The 11,391-nt window shown below is 49.8% G+C and overlaps 1 protein-coding gene across 3 annotated transcripts in view; it reads right to left on the bottom strand.

Annotated features, from left to right (window-relative positions):
- Nucleotides 1–2,497: 2,497 nt before the first annotated feature.
- RBM20 (RNA binding motif protein 20) overlaps nt 2,498–11,391 on the bottom strand; it is a 197,386-nt gene continuing 188,492 nt past the window's right edge. For 2 of the 3 annotated variants that reach the window (XM_010820037.4, XM_005225744.5), the window contains exons 14-15: nt 9,577–9,698; nt 2,498–5,413 (exon numbers count right to left, since the gene is read on the bottom strand). In XM_010820037.4, the coding sequence (XP_010818339.2) occupies nt 5,303–5,413; nt 9,577–9,698 (233 nt within the window). In that variant the 3' untranslated portion in view covers nt 2,498–5,302. The remainder of the gene's footprint in view (nt 5,414–9,576; nt 9,699–11,391) is intronic. The other variant, NM_001192613.3, reaches the window with a different exon arrangement.

Here is an 11,391-nt window from a genome sequence, read left to right as displayed (position 1 = left end):
GAGCACAGGAGAGGGTGTGTGAACCCCAGGTTTCCTCACAAGCAGTGACATGGCCCTGGAGAATGCCCCTGCTCCCTGTGATTCAGTCTCCTCTAGGGTCTGCTGACTGCACAGCTCCCTGCCCTAAGGGGCTAGCATATCACCAGGAGTCTTGATAATTACAATGCCTTCAGCCATTAACGAGGATAAAGAGACCATTGGAAGACTTTTGCCTAACCCTAGTAAATATGATTCCAACTGAAAAAAAATCCTGACGTGCCCCAAACCCAGTCTGACAACCACCCCCTACCACCACCAGCTCCCACCATCTCCATCTGCTACGGTCAGACTGTCTCCTCCCCTGTATGTCCCGTCTTCAAGCCTTTTCCACACTGGAGTCTCCCGTACCTTCAATGGTCTCCATTCACATCTGTTCTGCCCTTCCCCCCAGCAAAATAAATGTCCCTTCTCTTCCAGGAGTTGCTGGGGAAGTCCCCGGTTGACAGCTAGGGCAGCGTTTTTCCAAGCGCGAGGAACAAACTCCACCTGCACTGAATCACTCATGAGGCTCCACTAAGATGCAAGTGCCTTCCCGTGACCCAGTGAGGCAGAATCTCCACCGGGGGTGGGGTGGGGGGGCAGGAGTCTCTAGTTCTAACAAGCTCCCCAGGTGATTCAGATCCACACAAAGCACAAAAATCAGTGATTTTTCTTGAGTCCTTTGCCAATTGCGGAAGTCCAGCTAGGACTAGATCTGGAAAATTCACGAAATAATTCAGCTGAAAGAAACTACACTCCTCATGTGTGCCCAGTTAGGACCACCCAGGAGATCTGGATCCCCTTACCTTATACCAATAAGCTGTATTGCCTTAGGCAAATCACTTCCCCGTCTGGGCCTGTTTTCTCACCTGTAAAAGGAAGGCCAGGGCTTGTGGGGGGGGGGGGCGGGGGTGGTCCCTGGGGCCATCCTGTTCTAACAGGCTTGGAAATCCACTTAGATTAGGCTGCTTTGGAGGGCCGGCCTGGTGGAAAAGGAGAATGGGGACCTGTTGGGGATGAGCGCAGAGGTCCTGTCCCTGCCTAGGTAGACAGTTGTTGATGTGAGAGGGGCACAGAGATCTCAGGTCAGGTGGGGGTCAAGGTCAGTATCTAAGTGGCCTGGCCTCCGGGGACTGTGAGGAGCAACTCAAGCATCTGGGCCATGGCAGAATCAAGCCGAAGAGTCTGGCACTGATCCCTGGGGAGAAGAGGGAGCCCAGAGAGCGGGTCTGAATGTCAGGGCCCAGGCCCAGGTCACTGGCTCAGAACTAGGCCTCAGGCCCTTAGGAACATGAGAAAGCAAACAAGGAGCCTCCAGCATGGCAGGGAACTCAGCTCAGGGGGCTCCCTGGCAGGATGGCTCTATTGCACAGCTCGGGGCGGGGGTGGGGGTGGGGGGTGTGTCTTACAGAAGACAATGTACGAGATGCCCCCTGGAGTTGTGCCACATGGAGGGACTGGGACCAGGTACCAGGGGCACCCCAGCCACCCTGGATCCTGAACTTAGGGCAGCAGGACGAGCTCCGGGCCCACCGGATGCCTTGGCCCACAAGGACACAGCCGGCACTGGTAGGGAAGGATGTTTCCCCACCCCTCCTGGTTGGGAACTGGAGGCCTGAGCTCAGCCTTGGATGGCCACAATAGGTGGGGGGGCAGGGAGGGGGTGGGCAGCAACAGGCTGGATGGGAACTTTCTTCAGATCTACAGATCTGCACCCACTAATTACGGGCAGCCCCACTCACTTTGCCCTCTGGGGCCGGACTGCCCTGCCCCTCCCCGGTGACTCAGGAGCACTGCCAACAGGAGGGGAGGGCCCTGAGAAGATTCCAGGCCATTCAAAGGACTTGCTAACCGGTCCCAAGAGATTAGCATTGTTTTGCTAGAAGAAACGGTTGAGAAAGAACTTAAGAACCTCTGAAAATTGGAGGGTTGTTCTGAATCCCCAAACAGCAAAGATTCAGGGCTGCACAGCATAGCAGTTGCTTTCACCAGCAATGACCTTAACCCAGAAACAATCAGGGAGGTGATTAATACCATCACACACCCTTGCACCCAAGGAAACGGGACTTCAGAAGTCACAAGGCTAAAAGGACCCAAGCGAGGGGCTGACCTCCTCACAGGGACGGCACCTCCAGAAACGGCCTGACTCCAGTGCAGGACAACAGAGTTCGGCCACTAGACAACCTGAGGGCAGTGAGAAGGGCCACAGGGTTAGAAGAAGCCAAGAGATTTTTCTATCCAACCCTTTTGGCCTGGGGAACAGCAGCTCCCCATATTCCTAGACTCAGCCCTTTTGCAGCTTCACCCCTGAGAAGCTCTGATTCCCCGCCAGAGTCCCAAGTGGAACCTCTTGTCTTGTTTTTTCAACTCTTCAGAAACATTCTAGATTTAGATGGACTGAATCCCAACCTCCACACTCAGTGAGCATCCTTTGGCCAAACACTTAGGGATCCCAGTGTAACAGATGACGACTCACTCACAAGCTTTCAAGTTCTCTTTATTAAAAATCTTTTTTTGTTTTTCCTTTTGTAAAAACAAACGCTTGAGGTCAATTATACAGATCAGGAAAAGTGACGATTAATAGGACACACTCAACAAATTCCAACACTTTACAAGTTCAAACTTAAATCAACTAATGGTTTTCTTTTTCTCACAAGCTCAATAATCAAACTCTGGTCCAGTTCAAGTATAATCTAACAGATCACAGCCTCAGACTGTCAAGAGAAACCTTGATACTAACGGCTGCTGCTCACACCAACACCAAGTTTACCGAATTCTTCGGGAATACGATGTGAATATACTTTATTTCAGGTGTTTACAATAAAAAGTACACAGGCCTTTTGTTCTATTAACGCAGGGTATGAGTAAATGTGCTGCGCAAGGTAGCAGCTGCTGTTGAACAACTTTTCCAGGGAGACATTTTGAAATGGTTAACAAACACTGAAGAAAAGCTTTAAAAAAAAAAATCAATATTTTCCTGGTTGCTTTTAATACTGCATTGTGTATGACACACGTAGGAATAAAAAGTGCAAATTATAGAGTGGGTGAAACTATGCCAATGGAATTGTATAAAAATAAATAAAAATAAATATATATATACACACAAATATAGGACCTTGGATGACTTTTTAAATTAAAGGTTCTTATTAAACGCAAAGAGCTTCTTCTCTCTCCTTCCCAGGGCCGGTCTCCAGCTTTAAAATATAGGGAAGTTCGGTCTATCAGCAAGAGAGCCATTACATTACTAGGGAATATGGCTGTTTGAACAGCCATCCAGGTTTCCATGGAAACACTGCTTGGTAGGGGGGTGGTGAGCTGGTGGGGTCAGCTTCCACTATGCTGGGAGAAAAGGCTGCCAGCTTCTCTAAAAATGCAGTTTTAGGCTTTAGGCTTTTCCCAGCGAGGTTCAGAGAGTTGGCCCTGACTTCCCACCAGTGGGAAGAAAGACACACAGAGTTTCTGAGAAATGGAGGAGGCCGGTTTCTAGAACACCAGGTAAAAACCAGAGAAGGCAGCCAGGGGAACAGGTCTGGGCTGAGTCACTGTTTTCAAACTCTGCTCTTTGAGACACTCACCTTTCTGAGGCCCACAGCTGCCTGATGCCAAGCTCAGGTTTCCCACTGCATGCCGCCTCCCTCTACACCTGTTCAAGCTGGTCTGTTTGAAGCTTGCCTGAACTCCTCTCTCTCACAGGTCCCCAGCGGTTCTCTCCTTGCCGATGCCACCTGCCCCCAGGTTTACACGTGATCCTTGTATCTTTTATTTTCCCTTCCTTTCTGAGGCTTAATTTTCTCACTGATCAGATGTCAGTGTGGAACTCAAATAATCTATCTCTCTACCTTCTGCTTTTAGGGCAGAGGACAGAAAACAGAATATGCAGTATAGTCTTATCTACCATAAAAAGAAAAAAAAAAGCAAAACATTAAAATAAAACAAGCAATCTCGTCCTAGCCTACCTACCTGTGGTCAGGAATAGAACTAACAGGAACCGTCCTCTAGGAGCTGAGCCAGGGCAGCCGCCTCCGGGCAAGTGTCTCACTTGAGGAAGCAGCCCCAGGCTCCCTTCTGACCTTCTCAAGGGCTTCTCCAGGGCTCAGCTGAGCCTCATTTTCCCCAGCACCTTTTCCCAAACCCTCCCAGTGAACCTCAGCCTAGACCCCCGCAGCCTGTCCTGTCCAGGAACCTGAAGGCACTGACCTTCAGTACCCACAGCCCGATGGGAAGGAGCTCTGCGCTTCGTAACATTTAATATCAGTCTGCACATGGAGTAAACTCTGAGAGGCCTTTGGCCTTCTGCCCAATTGGAAAGGGCCCACCTACAAATACCTGGCAACCCTCAATGCTCCTCAGTCCTGCAGCCTTCCTTCTCCTTAGCTGCCCCCACCTCTAAGAGACCATTTAAAAACCATCCCACTGTGAGGCTGCTGGTACCCAGTGTGCAGGCACCAAAGGACGAGTCAAGGATGGATGCCTTTTCCTTGTTTTGGTGTCTCTCAAGCCAACCATGCACAGCTGGGAGGCCAGTCTTCAACAGGAGTCCTAACCTTCTAATGTTTTAGCTGGAGGGGGAAGATGCTTCTGTTTTCATTTTTATTTAAAGTGAATCTAGACCAGACTCAATATCCAGAGGAGAACAAACCCTAGCATCTCCTGAAATCAACAGGAGGGAAATGATCAGAGCTTCCAAAATAAAGAGCTCTTTTCCTTCTTAAATTTTAAGGCTTGAATCTGGTGGGCTTCTAGAACAATGGAGAGGACAAAAGAGTTATGAAAATCAGGGCTTTTCAAAAAGGTGGTTGAGCTGGAGGAGCTCCCAGTTTCTGCCTGCTGGTGGTCCAAGGCTCCCCCATCCAGGACTGTACGACCCAACTCAGATCCCCCACCCCCACCCCCACAGGATGCCAAGCAGAGACATGGTTCTCTACCCAGGAGTCTCCGTGAAATCTTTTTTTTTTTTTTTTTTTTGGAGGACTCAGCCTGGCTTGACCTATCCTATCCCACCAAGAATTGGAACACTGTGAAAATCCCTGAGAAGTTGGATTTTATGGGCACAGAAGGAGGGAGTGAGAGATGGAGAGGAAGATAGACAAGCAAATTGAAAAACTGTTCAAAGGAAACACGAGTCACTGGATACGCCGGGATGAAGGCACCGGGAGGTGCTCCAGGCCTTTCATGAGTCTCTGCAGACCGACTCAGGCACCGCCGTGGGCTCCCTGGTCTTCCTTCCTCTCTGGCAGGAAGGCCCCACTTCTCAGGCCCTCCTCTCCCTCTTCAAGCCGCGGTGTCAGAGCTTCTTCCTTTCAAAGTGCGGCACGATTCCGCTGTCCTGGGGCCGCGGGCTGCCCGCCCTCTCCGTCTCTTTCAGGCCCTCCTCGGCCAGCTGGGATAAGTACTTCTGTGGTGTAAAGAGGGACAGAGTCGGGAGGGAGAAAGACAGTGGTGAGCTGGGAAGAGAGGAAGGGGCTGTGTGCCTGGCCCCCCTCTCCTCTCATCTTGCCCCCCCTGGGGTGGGACCCCTCTTCTCCCTCCCCAGATCCTTCCAGGGCCCCGGGACCCAGGCTCAGTGATGAGCTCCACCCTCTTTATGTTAGTTTACAAATGATTCCTGGAGAAATGCAGGGAAGTGCAGATCCTAACAACAAACACGTGCAGAGCCCTTATCCCAGACCCAGCGCCAACTGCTTTTCTTCTATAAACTCATTTAATTCTCACAACTCTACTCGTTGTCCAGAATGAGCCCCAGGATCCAGGCAGCACGTCCATATTTAAAAGGCAGAGGAAAGAGAGGGAGGCTGGAAGGGCAGGGAGGGGAGCAGCTCTGTCCCATACCTACTGTGAAAGACAAAACTGCAGCCCGACACCTGAGACTCCACAGACAGGCTGGCAGGGGGCTGCCTGCACCCCACCTCAGAGCACCCATGTTCCCACTGGCCCCCCAAGTCCAACTCGGTGAGCCTGTCAGGCTGCTCATGAGGTTCTGGATTCAATGCAGTGAGAGAACCAGAAGATGCCCTAGGCCCCAGTTGGATGTCCTCTGATGGCTGGGGGAGCCCAGGGCAGTGCAAGGAGTGCTGGATTAAGAGTCAGCAGGGTTAAGTCCCCCACAACGGTCAAATGTGTGGGCTTTGCCATCACATGACCTGGGTTCAAAGGCTGGCTCTCAGCCGCAAGTTCCTCAATATCTTTGGCATCTGTTAAGTGTGAGTAATACGGTAACCACTGCACAAGGTTGCTGTGACATCCCAGAGAGGTACCATAAAGCATCAAACACAGAGCCTGGCATGGAATAAATACCTAGCAATGTCATAGGCGTGAACCATCAATTACTCAATTGCTACCCTATTCCTGGACATTCAGGCTGTTTCCAAAAATGTTGGCAATAAGTTATACATTTATTATAATAAACTAACTGCAATAAGTGTCCTTGTACATATTTACATATTGGTGAATTTATTTCTGTAGATTAGATTTCTGTAAGTGGGATGGCAGGATCCTGGGCTATATATTGGGTGGGCCAAAAAGTCAATGCCCCCTTGATCATAACTGGCACTGGCTGTCTGATTCTGTGAAAGTCACTTATCTTCTCCTAGCCTCAGACCCTAAATTGTTAAATGGAAGGATGATATCTTCCTCCTTCTTCCTCCAGGGGTGAATCTGAGGGTCAGACCCGATGATGTGGGAGAGGTGATGGAGTCGACCTGGTGTCTCTAGGAGAGACTGGTTGGCTTTGAGAGGTGGGTGAGACTGATGGAGAGAGGCAGACCGTGGATTCCAGGGGATCAGGCTGCTGATGGAGGACTAGGTTGCTCCTTCACCTCGTCTCAGGGAAGGCAAGTGGGTGGATGTATCGAGTATCGGACCTGGGGCTGAGCAAATGTCTAGTTTTCCCACCTAGCACCTTCTCCACCTGCTATTTTGATCACCTGCTGTGGCTTCTCTCAGAGCACGAGAGAACAGTGGGACTGCAGACAGAAAATGAAGATTCCTACCACCTTACCCCCAGGAGCAACCCCTGCCCCCGCCTCACAGCCTCCCGGGGTGCTAGATTTACAAGCTGCCTGACTGAGGTGTTAGCCAGCACTGGCCACTCCCGTCTGAATTCTTCCCTTTTCACACATGTAACATGGAGTGGGGGTGGGATGGGTGCGTCTGTGTGGACAGAGACAGTCTGTCGAGGCCACTGGCAGAAACCCTATCTGGGACACCTGTGATTGAGGCTCCCAGCTCCCTGACAGGTGCACCCGGGAAAGCAGAACTGCAGTTGGCGGGCGTAAGGGACTGAGCCAGTGTCTGGACCTGACAGGCCTGGGACCACAGGAGCGGCTGTGGCTTGCTACAGGGAGGCGAGTGTGCCTGGGGGGTTGGCCCAGAGGCCCAAAACACAGTGAAGTCTGTTGCCCTGCAAAAAACACAGGGTTTAGAATTCAAGGACCTGGGAGTCTGCATTCTTCCAACCTTCCTGGGTGACCTTGAGCTGTGTGTCTCCTTGAGGGTTATGCAGTCCAGTCGAGAAGACAGGATGAGAAGGTTCTCATGTTGGGGTATCATAATCTGCTGGAAAGACTTTAAAATGCAGATTCTCAGGCCCCACGCTAGAGACAATGAATAAGCAAATATAGGGTAGGTCCAGGAAGCCACATTTTAAAAAGATTCCAGCTGAAGACCAAAGTTTGGGAAAATCAGGACTGGATGATCTTCAAGACCCTGTTCAGCTCTTCCATTCTAGAGCTTTCCTCTTGTGGGGTGGGTGGTGATGATGTCTTCAGGGTTAGACAGCTGCCGCCAGCTGGCTCTGTGTAGCCCAAGCTGAACCCTTGGCCTGGCCAAGTCACTGCCTACACCCTGGAGAGGCCAGGACCTGGGCCCCGGGCCCTGTGACTTTCTCGGTCATACAACAGCTGCTTTCCGGAGGGAAATCAAGAGGCTTAAATGACCTGAGTTTGGGCACAGCTAGTAACAGTTTTTTGCAGATGGTGACCCAGGCTATGACATGAGTCTCAGTTCATAGACCAGCTTAGCCGAGTGAAAGCAGCAAAGTGATTAAGAATCAGGCAATCTGGTTCCAGCCCTGGTAACTCACCACCTTGATGGCCTTGGACAAATCCAAGGGTTGGACTAATCCAAGGTTTAGATAAATCCTTGGTTTCTCTGCGCCTCAGTTTCCTCAATTATAAAATAAGAGAGTTGGCCTGTATCTGAGTTTTCTTAACTAGGGGTACACATTCAAATCATTTGGAGAATTTTCTCAAATTACATATTCCTGGGTCTCTCCCAAATTCTGCTGAACCCTTGGCCTATGTAGTATAAATACTTCTGAAACACTGCGTACAGGACTTTGGTTCACATCCCTGGCTAAGAACCACCAGAGCAGCCACTCTTTAACAATTAAACTGAACAGTACTATCTGCTCTGGAATTAAAGTGTCTGCCTGCAGTGCGGGAGACCTGCGTTCAATCCCTGGGTTGGGAAGATCCCCTGGAGAAGGAAATGGAAACCCACTCCAGTATTCTTGCCTGGAGAATCCCATGGACAGAGGAGCCTGATAGGCTATAGTCCACGGGGTCGCAAAGAGTCGGACATGACTGAGAGATTTCACTCACTCACTACCACAAGGGTCTTCCAGAGCCAAGGCCTTACGCCTCAAAAAAGTAGTCTAAATTCCTTGCAGTTAGAACAGAAGGTACTTTGATACACTTACCCCAATCATCTATCTACTATGATTTCTATTATATTACTAATCCCCAGCTTACACCAGAAGTCATATGAAAATCACATTCTAATATGCTATATATTATTTAGGTATTTTTATAGGATATGTTGCTATATCTCATTAATTTTAAGAAGTGTTTTTTCCCTGTGTATGAACAGTCCTGAAATTGAGATGTATTTTCCAGTTGATGGAGTCTCACTGTTTAATCCGTAACATTTTTTTTCTTCTTGGTATCAAAAAATAGTGTTGTATCTTACAACTGATGGCACCTTAGATTGGATGAAATATGGTATATAGAATATTTTGTATATGTCACAGTTAATATACAAAGAATCTACTACTCTAGAAGGGAAGGTCCATGAGGGCAGGGGTTATTGTCTGCTTTTTTTGTTGTTGTATGTTGTACCCCCAGTGCCTGGTCCCAGACGCTGTGTCTTTGATACAGCTGCAGTATGAACAGACATTTCAATAGAACATAACACTGACTTTTATTCTAGCCAAACATGGATACTAGCACAGGAGAAGAGGAAAACACAAGAAATATCTGTATCTGAAATATCCAGGTCTTGTGCAAAGGGATCAGCTCCAACCATGGGCTACAAGTCATTCAGTCTAGAGGCAGAGGCCGTTGCCAAAAATATCCAACCCAAATAGAATGTTTTGTATTAAAGTGGAGACAGATGCTCTGAGAGCATAAGGAAGGCAGCCACCATGTGGAGAAGTCTGGTGGAATCAGGATGCAGACCACAGAATGAATTTTCCATGTGATGGAAGGAGATATAACCTCACAGAAACCTAGCCCAGGGACCGCCCCTCCTGGGCACTAGGCAAGGAAGACCAACAGTTACCTGTAAGTTCCGGTAATGGACGGCGCTGCGACAGTGGCTCATCTTCGCCATCTCTTCACTCGTGTAGAACAGCCCACACAGCTTGCAATAAAAGCCGGTCCTGGGCACCACGAACTCCACCCCTGCAGAAGGATGGGGGATGGACAGGTAGGCAGTTTAGGAAGGTGGAGGGAGGCCCCTGGGGTCCAGACAGCAGTCAGGGTGAAATAGGAGCAACGCGATCCAGCCCTGGCTTGCTATTGGCTTGGGCTGGTTACCCAACTTCTCCAAGCCTCATTGTCCTCATTTATAAAACTGGCACGAAGAAAACAGCATCAGCTTCATTCACAGGCAGTGTGATGAAGTGTGATGGAGTGCTGGGAAATCACATGTTTTGCCTTCCAGAAGTAGGTTCAGGCTCTACTAACATCAGTCAGCTTCCTGGGAAAGGAGGAGTAAGGAGGTTTCTTACATTTCCCTGGGTGGATTTCCTTTCTCCACACTGTACGTCTCTCTGCAGCTGCTGTGGCCAAGACTGGAAGAACACTCATTTTTGTTTGCTTATTTTACAATTATGTTCACTAAGAAGAATTTTTTAAAGATAAAAGTGAGGAAAAATCACTCGGAGTCATTCCAATCAAAATATTTTCTTCCACACTATCTATATATAGAGCCCTTTGTGGGGTGGAAGAGGACATTTTTAATGACACCCTAAGTGTAATTCTGTTTCCTCCCTTTTTCATGTGATGATCTATCATAAACATTTTTCCATCTTTCTCCAATCTTAAATCTTAGCCATTCGTTAGTAGCATTTTATTTATGATGCGTTAAATAGAAGTTCCAGGATTTGGGGAGCTCTTTTGATTCCGAGGAAAGGAAACAGTGACCCAACAGCCAGAGAAATGACTGCGTCACAGCCCAGAGGATTCATCTTTGAAGGGGGACGGTGGCTGCTCCAGCCTACACCATGCTGTTTTGGGGTCACAGTTCTCCTCTTGAGGACACAGCAGAGTGGAAAGAGCCCAGGTCTGAGAAGGGGCTAAGACCAGAGGCTAAGAATCTGTGTAGCCTGGGGAGAGCTGGCTGAATCCCTCCTGGGCCTTCTGATTGAGGCACTAGCTAAAAAGCAGGGCTGAGGACTGCGGAGATCAGGACACACAAACGCGCCACTCCCCACTCCCGACCCCGGGCGCTTTCAGGCTAAGGCTGCTCCCTGTGTGCTGACCCCTCAGCTGTGCTTTGCTGCTGCCCATATGGTGAGTTCTGCTGCGGATGGAGGGATGGTCAGAGAGCTGGCCCCCTGGGTGTCAGGGAAAGTGGGGCTGGGAGCCACACATGAGGCCAGGGCAGCCTCTTACAGAAAGGGGGACAGGCCAGGTCTCCGCCAAGGCCCTGCGTGTGACCACAAGCCCAGGCCTTCCTCCACTTTCCTTCTCCTGCCTCTAGAGACAGAGCTAAATGTACAGGAGACCCTGTCATAGAGGAGCAGTTTAGACTTCTAATTACAACCTTCCCCCCAACACTCACCCCGCCCCTCCTCCAGCCTCATTTCACAAAAGCCACTTATCAGCCTGGAAGCACAGGCCTGGAGGAAGGAGGGAGCCTGGGAGGCCTGCCTGCGCTCTGCCTTAATGGATGGCGCGCGCGCGCGCGCGCGCGTGTGTGTGTGTGTGTGTGTGTGTGTGTGGTGTGTGTGTGTGTGTGTGTGTGTGTGTGGTGTGGTGTGTGTGTGTGTGGTGTGTGTGTGTGGTGTGGTGTGTGTGTGTGGTGTGTGTGTGTGGTGTGTGTGTGTGGTGTGGTGTGTGTGTGTGTGTGTGTGTGTGTGTGTGGTGTGGT

This window comes from Bos taurus, chromosome 26 (genome assembly GCF_002263795.3).
Source record: "Bos taurus isolate L1 Dominette 01449 registration number 42190680 breed Hereford chromosome 26, ARS-UCD2.0, whole genome shotgun sequence".
Classification (NCBI taxonomy): domain Eukaryota; kingdom Metazoa; phylum Chordata; class Mammalia; order Artiodactyla; family Bovidae; genus Bos; species Bos taurus.
The sequence above is the reverse complement of the archived record's forward strand: the minus strand, read 5'-3'. Positions and strand labels throughout refer to the sequence as shown.